At 35.0% G+C, this 12,091-nt stretch overlaps 2 protein-coding genes across 2 annotated transcripts in view; both read right to left on the reverse strand.

Annotated features, from left to right (window-relative positions):
- LOC134845485 (acylamino-acid-releasing enzyme-like) overlaps nt 1–12,091 on the reverse strand; it is a 284,730-nt gene that overhangs the window by 121,490 nt on the left and 151,149 nt on the right. The window lies entirely within an intron of this gene.
- Nucleotides 6,185–9,324, reverse strand: LOC134846133 (uncharacterized). The gene has a single exon (XM_063863355.1). It carries the CDS (start codon nt 9,185–9,187, stop codon nt 6,296–6,298), a length of 2,892 nt encoding a protein of 963 aa, XP_063719425.1. The 5' UTR covers nt 9,188–9,324; the 3' UTR covers nt 6,185–6,295.

Here is a 12,091-nt window from a genome sequence, read left to right on the forward strand (position 1 = left end):
TGATAAAAGCATTTCTCTTTGGATCCTAAGATTGAGATTCAAATCCCGGTCGGAAATTGATTGTTTTCGATTCATTACGATAAGATTTTTTTTCTAAGAAATTTTGACTAAATGGACTACGGTTTGTCTGCTTGAATGATTGTCGACCTTGCTTCTAAGTAAAAGAATTTTTTCTGTTTTAAAATTTTTTCAAAAAAGGGACAGTCATTCTGTTACTGATTTTTTTTAAATTTTAGTAAAAGGCCCAACTAAGAATTTCGAGAATTGTGAGCAGGTTATGCAATCAGATCGGTCTGTTTGATCTTCCTTTGTTCTTAAGTTACCTTTGATCGTTTCCGAGACATTTTAAAGACTTTTCTCTGACTTCCAGTGATCTGTACACACCAAATTGTGTGCTTATCCAGTGCACAGTTTGGCCTCGTAATTTTTTGGTTTAAGTTGAATTGTTTAGGGAATTCAGAAAAAAAGGCGCCCAGTAGCAAAACTACTGCTGCTGGGAAAATAGCAAAAAAACAGACAGTTGAAAAGTGATATATGTGAACTCTTTTTGTGCGTCAACAAGTTCAAGAATTTAATTCTGAGCAGATCTATCGAAAATATTTGGGACAATTTGGGGCATTGGTTTGCGGCTACTCAGGATCTGCACTTTTTGTTAGCAGTGCTCTTTATTTCAATTAGTTTTCAAATTTTCGCGTTTGAGAACAAAAACACACATTTTTTTCTTTTTTTAACTTTTTTTTGTTCGAATGATCCAAAATATGATTACGCTTGCGATTCGCAAGCGTTATCAAAATGGGAATGTAGATTTTTTTTCGGGATAACTTTTAGTTTAACAAAACCATTTGAATCCTTTATTCAAGTTCAAGTTCAGTTAGTACTGATCATTTAGGCGAAATTGATAATGCTATGCGGCTGGCTTACTCAATTTTATGAAAACTTAAATTTAACTACAGGGTGGGTACTAGTTACTACAGGGTAGTTTCAAGGGTACCTAAAACGTTTGAAATTTTATAAAAAAAATTTCCGGCTCATCTGGTGCTTGCTCAAATATTGTCGGACTTGTTTCCGCTTCCTACTTTTTTCAGTTACTAATTTGATTTTCAAATGTTTTGCTTGGCAAGTTTGTCTGGACTTCCTATGTGATAGAACAGTTATTATGAGAATATATGGGTTTGTATTTTTTTCTGTTCTTTAGAAAACTTCATCACTGTTTCCTAACCAATTTTCAAAAGACTTTATCCATAGAAAGTCTCCACGCTCCTCACGCTCTTGTATGCCTGCATAATTCCTTGATATCTTTTTATTTCACCCCTTTGTCTACTGCCTTCGAAAAAGTCTGCGGGGGAAATTTGACCAAAATTTTTGATTTTTCTTTTGTTTTCTCAAAAACTAACCGACTAAATCTGAAATTTTGGTTTCCTCGAATAAAAACGATTTGAAAATCTCCCCTCTCTGAGCGGCTACGCTCAAAATTTACTTACACATGAATTATGGCCCTCGGATTAGTGAAACTGGAATAGTTTTGACTTTTCTCAAAAACCAACCTCTCAAACCTGCTGTTTTGGGTGCAATTGAATAAACAGATAGTGGGAACCTTTCCTGTTTTAACGGCTATTCACAAATTTTTTATACAAGATTTCATCGTCCTCGGAAAAGTTAGTTAGTGATTTTTCGAGCGTTTTTTTTAATTTTAATACTTTTGCCAAAAAAGACCCTCCCATATCTGAGGTTTTGAGTGCAATCCAGAGAACGAGTTTTGAGAAGCCCCTTTGCATATGCAACTACGCCCAAAATTTAGGACACAAAAAATTATGACCTTCGTAGGAGTCAAAAATTTAATTTTTTCAACCGATTGTTGAAACTTTTGACTCTTCTCGAGAACTACCGTGCCAAACCTGGTTTTTGGGTTCCATCAAAAAAATAGGTGATTTGAATCTCTTTTGCATGAGTGGCTACGCGGAAAAGGCTATGTTTCTCGAAAATGTCATTTTTCTTATTTGTTGATCGTTTTTGGACTTTTCTCGATAACTTTTCTGCCAAATCTGATTTCATAGGTTTAATCGATGACATAGATTGTTGAACGCTTACTTTCATTATTTGCTGCTTCCAGTTTTTTCAGAAAAAAATTATGATACTCAAACAAGTGAAAGTTTTGAAACTTTGTCCTTTTTTTGACTTTACTCGAAAATTACTGCACCAACTCTCAGGTTGAGTGTTCAATCGTGAAACCCGATTTTAAGATTCTCCTCTTCTTAACCCACCACCGACTTGTTACTAACAGAAAAATTACTGATTTCGATAACTCAAATTTTTAAAAGTACCCTATCAAATGTAAGATAAAAATTTCAATCGAAAGAAGCGGTTGCGCAAATGTTTTCTGCAGAAGTGGGTCCCTCTAATGTTTTGAAAGAGAAAAATGATGTCTTCATTCTTCTCATTTATTTTAGTAGAGAAGCAAGTAAGGCATTGGGCAAAGTCCAATTTTTGAAATTATGTATTTGATCCCCCATCAGTATAACAAACTCAGAAAATATCAGACAAGTGCCTACTGCTTTAACCGGGCTCTAACTGATATTCATCGAGACAATAGAAAAGTTAGTTCCCCCTCTTTTTTCAATTTTGAAGTGTTTTTTCTGGAATCATGTTTTTATGATTGCATTGTAGCATCTGTGTTGAAGTAGACGAAATTTTAAAAAAAAATCTATACTTTTCTGCTGAGACTTTGAGTTTTAAACAATTTTTTAGGTGAGTCGTTATATTTGTGGTTTCTGCGTTTCTCTTATTTCCCCACATTTCAGACTGAGTTATTTTGTTATACAAAACGTTTTTTTTGCGACTCAAAGCCTTTTTTTTGCGTACAAAAGTTTCACGTGAGACCACTTGAGAGAGTTGCATAAAATTGAAATGAACAGAATCGATTTAAAAGAGCAAATGACCTATTTCAGAATTTTTTTTGACAGCAAAATTATAATTTCAGACAGAACGTATGTCTCAAAGTCACCTAAATTTGCCTGCAACAATTGCTCAAAGGGGTCAGATTTTAGGTCTGAACGTCGCGTGAAAACTCAAATCTAAATGGAAGATTGTTTGAATTTGGTGGAATAAACTTTTTATTTAGGTTTGTTTTTTATTGTATTTAGATAATGGTCAAAGTTTTGCAGAGACAAAAATTCAAGTAAAGAAATCAATCTACCAATAACGCACAATTTTAGGTTGTGATTTTGACTTTAAAAGCAATTCTATACAAAAGTCTTACAAACTAGTTTTGGCTTTTTGTCCGAAAAAGCTTTGCATTGGAAACATTTCAGAACGTTTTCAGTTCAATACTACCTTTTGCTGGGTGATATCAGAAAAATTATCGGGCAAACTCAAGAAGTTGCAAAATATTTCTGACCCTTAACTTAATTAATCCAAAAAAATAGTTAATGTATTAAAAAAAAATAGTTGGCAGTATTTTGTTCAGTAAAGGAACTTGAAACAATTTAGTGAACTGAAGCTGCTTTTGTGATTTTGAAATCCCTTGTTGACTTTTTTGGCATGAGAAAATGGTGGGAAAACAAAAATAAAATACAAACGCTTTTTTGATCGAATAATTTGCTGAAAGCAAACACTTGCTAAAAACACTTGCCATAAAGTTTGTTATTTGAAGCTTTGCTTTTGCTTGATTTGCCGACGTTTTAATTTTTTGCCTTTCTCATTATATTCTTTAGAGAAATGCAGCCTCTTCGTAATTAAATTAAATAGAACCATTTAAGCACCATTTGCATATTTATTCGTCTACTTTTTACTAGTAACTCTATGCTGAGTCCAGTTCTTAGGAATTATGTATGCATTTTCATGAATGCAATTTTGAATGAAAGCACAGCGATTGTTTTCAAGTCAATTAAAAACTATCAAACTGGGGAAGGGGGTTATAATTTGTACTGTTACTAGGCTTGTGGTGAGGGTGCTGTTATGCAAAACACCCAAATTTTTGCTCTGAACACATTGAGTGGCTGAGCTTCGTTGAACGAAATTTGTTTTCGAGTTTGTGGACTTGAAGTATTGAAAAAATAGTCTTGAAACTTATCTGAAAGCGAACTAATTTTGTGTGTAGTGTAGCAAAAAGCATGTCTCTTAGCATGCGGTATGGGATCAATTAGGTGTTCATTCATGCGAAAAATAATTTAGCCCAAATTTTTTCTCAATTTCTATCACGCTTGAAAGAGTCACTTTGCCCAATTAAGTTTGCGGGTACAAACACGCTGTTCAAACTTGCGAGTTTCAATAACCGGTTCTTGAAGTAGTTAGCTACAAAATTGTTTTTTTTTTCACAAGGGCACACTAATCAACATTTTTACTTAGACAGCCATTTTATAAAAAAATTGAAATACCATTTCACATTTCACCCAGAGCAGGTAACTTCTAATTGCGAACTAGACATTTTTCCAGAAAACAACTGCTTTAATCTCAAGAAAGGAAAATTGCTTTTTTGTGGAGCTTCCATGCCCTAGAGGTCTCATATCACTTATTAAGCTGATAAAAGCATTTATCTGTGGATCCTCAGACTGGGGTTGAAATCCCGGTCGGACTTTGTTTGTTTCCAACTCATGACTATTTGAGAAAAAATTCTGAGAAATTTTAACTCATCGGACCATCGTATGTCAGCCTAGTTTTTCTTTGAATTTTACTTTTTTTTTTCAAAACAAAATTTGAGAGTCACTCTGTTACTGATTCTTGGTGTTTTTTGCTGAGGTTTTCATTGCAACGACAAACTGCAAAATTTTTGAGAATTGTGAGCGGCTCATTCAAAGCCTTGTTTCAAGACTTGTCTCTAGAATCCAGTGACCTGTACACACTAAATTGTGTGCCTATCACAATTAGGTCTCGTAATGTTTCGCTTAAGATGAGTTGGACTAGCTCGTCTATAATAGGTATAGATCTTGTGTCCTTGTCGAGGTCTTTTTCGAGGTCTTGTCATATCCATTTTTATTAAATCAAACCCGAACCATTAATTTTCATTATACATTATATTTTGGATAGAATTGCGATAAAAAACAAGTTTCTAAGAATTACCACTAACATCAATTGTAAATAGAAAAACTAAATTTTTGTTGTCAGGTCTTGTCAGGAGCTGAATTCTCAGACGCCTTTTTGTAAAATTAAACCCGAACTATCAATTATAATTATACATTATTTGCTATATAAACATTTTGAAACGAAGTCGCTATTTTTGGTCTGTTTTTCTTGTGTTCGAAAGTTAATTGTGTTTTGGTAGAGCTAGGAAAATCAAGTTGTCAATCTAAAAACTCGCACAAAAATCTTCACAAGCAATCACCGTCTGACAACAAAAATTTAACGAAATTTATAATAAAATGGTATGATGCACTTTTTGAAACGAAAGCGCTATTTTTGGTCTGTTTTTCTTGTGTATTTGAAAATTAATCGTGTTTTGGTAAACCTAGGAAAACCAATTAATGGATGATTGATTATTTTATTTTTAACAGCAAAAACTGAATTTTCAAACACAATTTGGTTTTTCAATTAACAATTGAAGTATTGATATTCAACTTGCAAATCACACCATTCAATATCCAAATCACTTTATTCAACTTCCGAACAAATGATTTTTTTCATTCCGAACAAATGATTTTTGTGCGAAATTTAGGTTGACAAATTGATTTACCAAGCTCCACCAAAACATGATTAATTTTCGAACACGCAAGAAAAACGGACCAAAAATAGCGCTTGCGTTTCAAAAAGTTCACCGTACAATTTTATTATAGGAAAAAACTCCGCGGAGCTGTTCTTTTTTGGTATATTCAAAAGATAATGTATAATGAAAATTGATGGTTCGGGTTTGATTAAACAAATTTAAACCGAATCAACTCGACAAAGACATCTAGGTCTTCAAACATAATGTGCTTGATTCGGAAATTCAAATGTGTGCTTTGAAGTTGAATATCAATACTTTCAATTATTGTGAAAAAACCAGATTTTATTTGGAAATTCAGTTTTTTCTATGTTAATAATAAATTAACCAATTATTAGCCTTCCGTGGGCCTCTCCTTTTTGCTAGCTTATCGATCAGCAGACAATCTCCTTCCTATACCTTCTTGAAATGAACTGAAATAAACCTAATCATGAAATAAATTGAACTTGAATGCACTCATTATGCGTAAAAAAGGTCCATAAAATAATTCTATTTATTTTTGACTTACTCCCAATCTATTAAAAAAGTTAATGGATTCAGCCAATTAATAGAATTCGATAAATATGAACTTAGAACTATTTAAAATCATTTGCAGTTATTCTATTAGGTATATTTCCAGTGAACGACAAACACGGGTAGTATTTGGTCCACGTTTTGGATGATTGTTATCCTCGCATATCTCCCTGCTTCCTGGTCGACCGTATGTGCGTCATGGTCGTTACAAATTTGTCTGATCTGGCTTGTCATAACAGGACACTGTTTCGCGTCCTTTTGCACCCCACACAAAACTCTCGACATGATCAAGCTTCCCTTATGACCTCCTGTAAAATGAATGGACAAATCCGCATGCTCAGAGAAGTAAATCCCAAATCCATACCGATATCTCTTCACTTTTTCCAGAGAGAAGTTGTGTTTCATTATTGGCTCTGGATCCTCCAATGGGGTCCCGTGTAGCACTAGAATCTCTCGAGTGAACTCTTTTCCTCTGCTAAGCCCCAGATGTTTTCGCCTCGCCTCAAATTTCGACTCCAGTTCTGGATTAATGAACATGTCCACGTAATCAACAGTTGCACGCAACCCACATAACTGAGCTAGGCGCAAAAAGTGACTTTCGGCGTATCGGAAGTAAGCGTCTATAGAGTCATTGAAGTTGATATATCTGTTTGGTTTCAGTTTAAACTTCTGGAACCCGCCAGTTCTCCATTTTTCAGTCAATTTAGACCCAAACAAACCTTGATCGATGGCTTTTTCCATTTCTTGGACGTTATCTCGAGGCCTGCGACAAACGTTTATCATACTTCCATCTGTCAAATTCCAGGCTATTCCCTGCGCCACTCCGTTGCCATTCTGGCCAACATTTAGCATACAATTCCACGATTTACTGCAATTCTCTTCCGCACAATAAATGAAAAAGGATATCACCCTTTCCGAAATAGTGGTCAGCTGTTGATATTTTTCTTCAATATCGGCCGAACTTATAGAGGTAACATAGATTTTATTATACTGAGCACCGAATTTGGCCCATTTGTTTGATTCGGGTTCAGTCTCCAGGTACCACGTCCAGTCTTTTTCCACTGCTAATCTAGATATCTGGACAAAATTATCATCAACAGCTGTCATTGTATCAAAGTCAACGTTTAGTTTGAATTGGAACTGCATCCAAATTGATTCGACCTCCACCGTTTTTGCGCTAGGATCCAAGTAAAACTCTTCCAGGATTTTGTTAGACTTTGGCCTAAAATAAAGCCATTTCTCATCATTTTTCATTTTGTATCTCCAACAAAAACTTGATTTCCCGACAGGGTGAATTCTCAAACATTTGTCCCCAAAGCAACATGTGTTCCGAAGGTAATAAATGCAAATATCATCGATGCTCTCAGGAACTGCAGCTGTTTTTTCACTGATTGTTTGCCTTTCTGAGCAAGACGTTGTAACGCTGGGTGCTTCAAACTTCACGGATTTCTGACTTGTAACCTGATTTTTTATCGTTGCTCGTATGCGGTATGCATCTGCAAGCTCTTCAGCAGTTCCGGTGAGACCTCTGAATTCGAGAATGTCAACATCTTTTGCCCACAAGCTATGTCGTAAGAGACATGTTGAACCATTTTCACAACTCGAAGTAGCCCAGTCCTTGCACAGATGAACATAGGGGCAATTATTTTTGTTCTTACATCCGAAGTGTTTGTTATAAAATCTGCAAACTTCGGGCAAATCATGTCCCACACGCGCGCCATTCTGGAACGCCTGTGTTGAATCATGTGAAGTGGAGTTCTTTTGATATGACTGTCCGGCACTAGCGTCATTCTGGAGCGCTGGTGTTAAATCATTCGAAGCCAGATTCTTCTGTTGGTATGACCCTCCGAGATTCGCGTGATTGTGGAACGTCTGTGTTGAATCATGTGAAGTGGAGTTCTGTTGGTATGACTGTCCGACACTCGCGTCATTCTGGAACGCCTCTGTTGAATCATGTGAAGTGGAGTTCTTCTGTTGGCATGACTGTCCCACACTCGCGTCATTCTGGAACGCTTCTGTTGAATCATGTGAAGTGGAGTTCTGTTGGTATGACTGTCCGACACTCGCGTCATTCTGGAATGCCTGTGTTGAATCATGTGAAGCGGAGTTCTTTTGGTATGACTGTCCGACACTCGCTTCCTTCTGGAATGCCTGTGTTGAATCATGTGAAGCGGAGTTCTTTTGTTGTGACTGCCCGACACTCGCGTCATTCTGGAATGCCTGTGTTGAATCATGTGAAGCGGAGTTCTTTTGGTATGACTGTCCGACGCTCGCGTCATTCTGGAATGCCTGTGTTGAATCATTTAAAGTGGGTTTCTTCTGTTGGTATGATTGTTCGACACTAGCGTCCTTCTGGAACGCTTCGTTTAAATTTTTCGCGGTGGGGTTCTTCTGTTGGTATGAATGTCCGACGTTCGCATCATTCTCGACCGCCTGTGTTAGATCTCTTAGCACGCGACGCTCCTTTGAGTCAATCAGACATCTATGTCTCCGAATTTTCATTTTATCTATATCAGACAAACTGTGCTCATAAGGACAATTATCTTCGCGCTTGCATGACATCAATGTGAATGGTTTGCATATATGTAAATAAGAACATACTAAATCCGATGTGCACCCTTTGGGAAGATTGTAAGCAAGACAAATTTCTGGATTACGATTGCTTGAAGATGACATCATTTGAGGATTGCTCGAAGATCGCTCGAGCAGCTTTAAGATCGCTCCAACAGCATCTGACTTTTCGAGGATTTTCTGAAGTTCAGAACGATTCTTTGGATGAAAACCATGTTTCCGCAGCTTGATTTTTTCATCTTCTAAATTATGTGATCTATCGCAAAGGGATCCGAGAAAGCATTCTGCGAAAAGCCAAATATGACAAAAATGCAGACTGAGGCAATCATATTTTTGGGAGCATCCTGTTTTTAAGTTGTAGAACACGCATAAATCTAACTTTTCTCCAGCGTCTTTTGCTTGATTATTCATTTTATCAAAATTACGGTCGCGAGAGTAAATTAACTGACTGTTTGCAAATTTATCAAGGCTTGTTCAACAGCTAGTAAAATCAGAAATAACACAAAAAATGTGATATACAAAAACTTGAGATCCTTAATCTATATAACTTAAATTTAGTACTCTACAATGAATTAAAAATGACAATGGCAACAAATTGCAAAATCTGCTAAAAATTGCAAATGTGACTGGTCAAGTTAAGTAAAATGAGCAGATCAATAATATCAAAAGTTCAAAATTGGTAAAGACAAATATATAATTAGTAGCAAAAAGTTCGGACAGACAGAATTAATTAAAATGAGCTTTCAGTGCTTTTCGACGCTTTTTTGCATGCAAAATCTGAAGCCGAAACAACCTTGAATTTTTTGTCAGACCAAATTCAAAATGCAAGGTCGTCGATTCTCCGATGATTATACTAGCCTAATTTTTAAATTTTGCGATGAAATCAAACGGAATTGAAGCTGATCAAATCATTCATAATTTGGAAACTAATTGCAGAAAAAGATTAGCCACCCTGAGCAAAATTTTTCCTGTTTCAAGGTTTACAATTCGAAGCTTCGAATGTAATTGCCCTTTGTGGTTATAGGTTTTGCGCGAAAACTTTGCTCTATGAACTTTCGACGCTATGCTTATTTCGATTTTGGTTTGCGTTGCTGTCTAGACAGTTGCTCTTTTTAATTAATTCCGTGCAAGAACTTTTTGCAACTTTCTATACTAAGAAAGAGCCGATCGAGAACAAAAGTTGACGCAAATTTAAATTTTAAGGTGACCTTGATACATAAATTTTGTCTGAGTTTTGCATGTTTTGTGCATGCAAACGTTTTCTGAAGTATAATTAGTGGCAAAAAGTGTAAAAAAAGACAAAATTATGTAAAAAAAGCAAGAATGACCTATTTCAGAAAAAAATTGCATTCAAAAGCTAATTTTTCAGACAAAAAGTATGTCTCAATGTCAGCTAAAAGTTCAAATTTGCATACAAAAATTGCTCAAATTTGGCAGATTGCTCTTTTTAATTATTTCTGTCTGTCCGAATTTTTGAAACTTTCATATATAAAGAGTTGCAAAAAGTTCGGAAAACAGAATTAATTAAAAAGAGCAACTGTCTAGACATCAACGGAAATTAAAACTGAATTAAACATAACGTCGAAAGTTCATAAAGCAGAGTTTTGCTCGAAAATTATAACCACGGCGGGCAATTGCATCCGAAGCGTCGAATAGTAAACCTTGAAACAGGAAAACTACTGCTCAGGTTGGCTATTGTTTTTCTGCGATTAGTTTCCAAATTTTAAATGATTTGATCATCTTCACTGCCATTTTTTTTTGGTGCGGCCTAATCTGATTTTTTTTTCTGTGTTTCGTTTTCTAACTAATTTTGCTAACTGTTTTACAGTAAAATCGGGATTTTCATTGCAGTATTTAAAAATTAGGCTAGCATTATCATCGGATATCCGACGATCTCGCATTTTGAGTTTGGCCAGACAAAAAATTCAAGGTTGTTCGGCTTCAGATTTTGCATGCAAAAAAGCATCGAAAAGCACTGATTGCTCATTTTAATTAAGTCTGTCTGTCCCAACGTTTTGCTACTAATTATAGTTATAGCTTTTAACCAATTTATCGGACAACGTCTTAAATATTTGAAATAATTCTGACCTTCAGACAGTGAAATGGCGTTTAATTGCAATCGAATCTTCAAAACTGCTTTTGAACTGACAAAAGAACTATGCAAAATAATTGCGCTTTTTCGGAGAGTTTCATTTTGTCTTAATTCAAGAGCACAATTGAAAAATAAATTTCAGTCAGCAACAATTTGTCATGTAATTTTTTAGAGCAAATAAACACATTAAATGTAGACAAAAAAGCAAACACGAAACATCAAAGAAGTATTTTGATTTTGTCTATATTAGAAAAGCAGAATTATTTCAGAAATTTCATACATTGTCCAATAAATTTGTTAAAAGCTATTAAGTTGATGCTAAATTGTTCGCAATAATTTTGCGGTCAACGAATCTGATCAAATTTAATTAGCCAAAAACTGCTCATTTTCACGTCGGATTTCTGTTTTTCACTGATTTTTACTTCAATGCTTTTAACAAGTTTAAAATGCGTTCTAAATGCGTCTTTTTAGCGTCTTAATTATCTGAAATTATGATGATCATTTTCCATTGTTCTTTTGTCCTTTCAAATGCAGTTTTGAAGATTCGATTGCAGTTTGAACGCCATTTCACTGTCTGAAGGTCAGAATTATTTCAAAAGTTTAAGACGTTGTCCGTTAATTTTGCTAAAAGCTATAATTAGTAGCAAAATGCTTTTAACAAGTTTATCGGAAAACGTTTTCATTATGTGAAATTATGATGACTTTGAGACAGTGATATAGAGTTGAAAATACAATCTATTTTCAAAATTGAATTTGAACTGTCAACAGAGCGAACCAAAATGCTTGAGCTTTTTTAGAGGTGAATTTTTGTTGAATCATTTCAAGCCATTAGCTTCAAAACATTGTTCATTATTCAGCGTTCTAAGATGCATTTTTTCAGCAGAAAAGAACCGATCAAACTACGGCAAAAAGGCAAACCCAAAATTTCAAAGAACTATTTTAAATAAATTTCAGCTCGAGGTCAGAACTACTTCAAAAGTTCAAGACATTATCCGTTATAGTTGTTAAAAGCTGTAACTACTAACACAAAATTCGGACAGACAGAATTAAATAAAAAGAACAATTGTAACGTTTTGACAGTTTTTTGCATTCAATTTTGTTTTTCAGACAACCTTGAGAAACAAATTGCGACTGAAAAATTAAGTTTTGCATGCTAAATATTAAAAAAGTTCAATTGCTTTTTTCATAAAATTTGTCTGTCCGAACTATTTGCAACTAATCAT

The sequence above is a fragment of the Symsagittifera roscoffensis genome, chromosome 5 (assembly GCF_963678635.1).
Source record: "Symsagittifera roscoffensis chromosome 5, txSymRosc1.1, whole genome shotgun sequence".
Taxonomy (NCBI): domain Eukaryota; kingdom Metazoa; phylum Xenacoelomorpha; order Acoela; family Convolutidae; genus Symsagittifera; species Symsagittifera roscoffensis.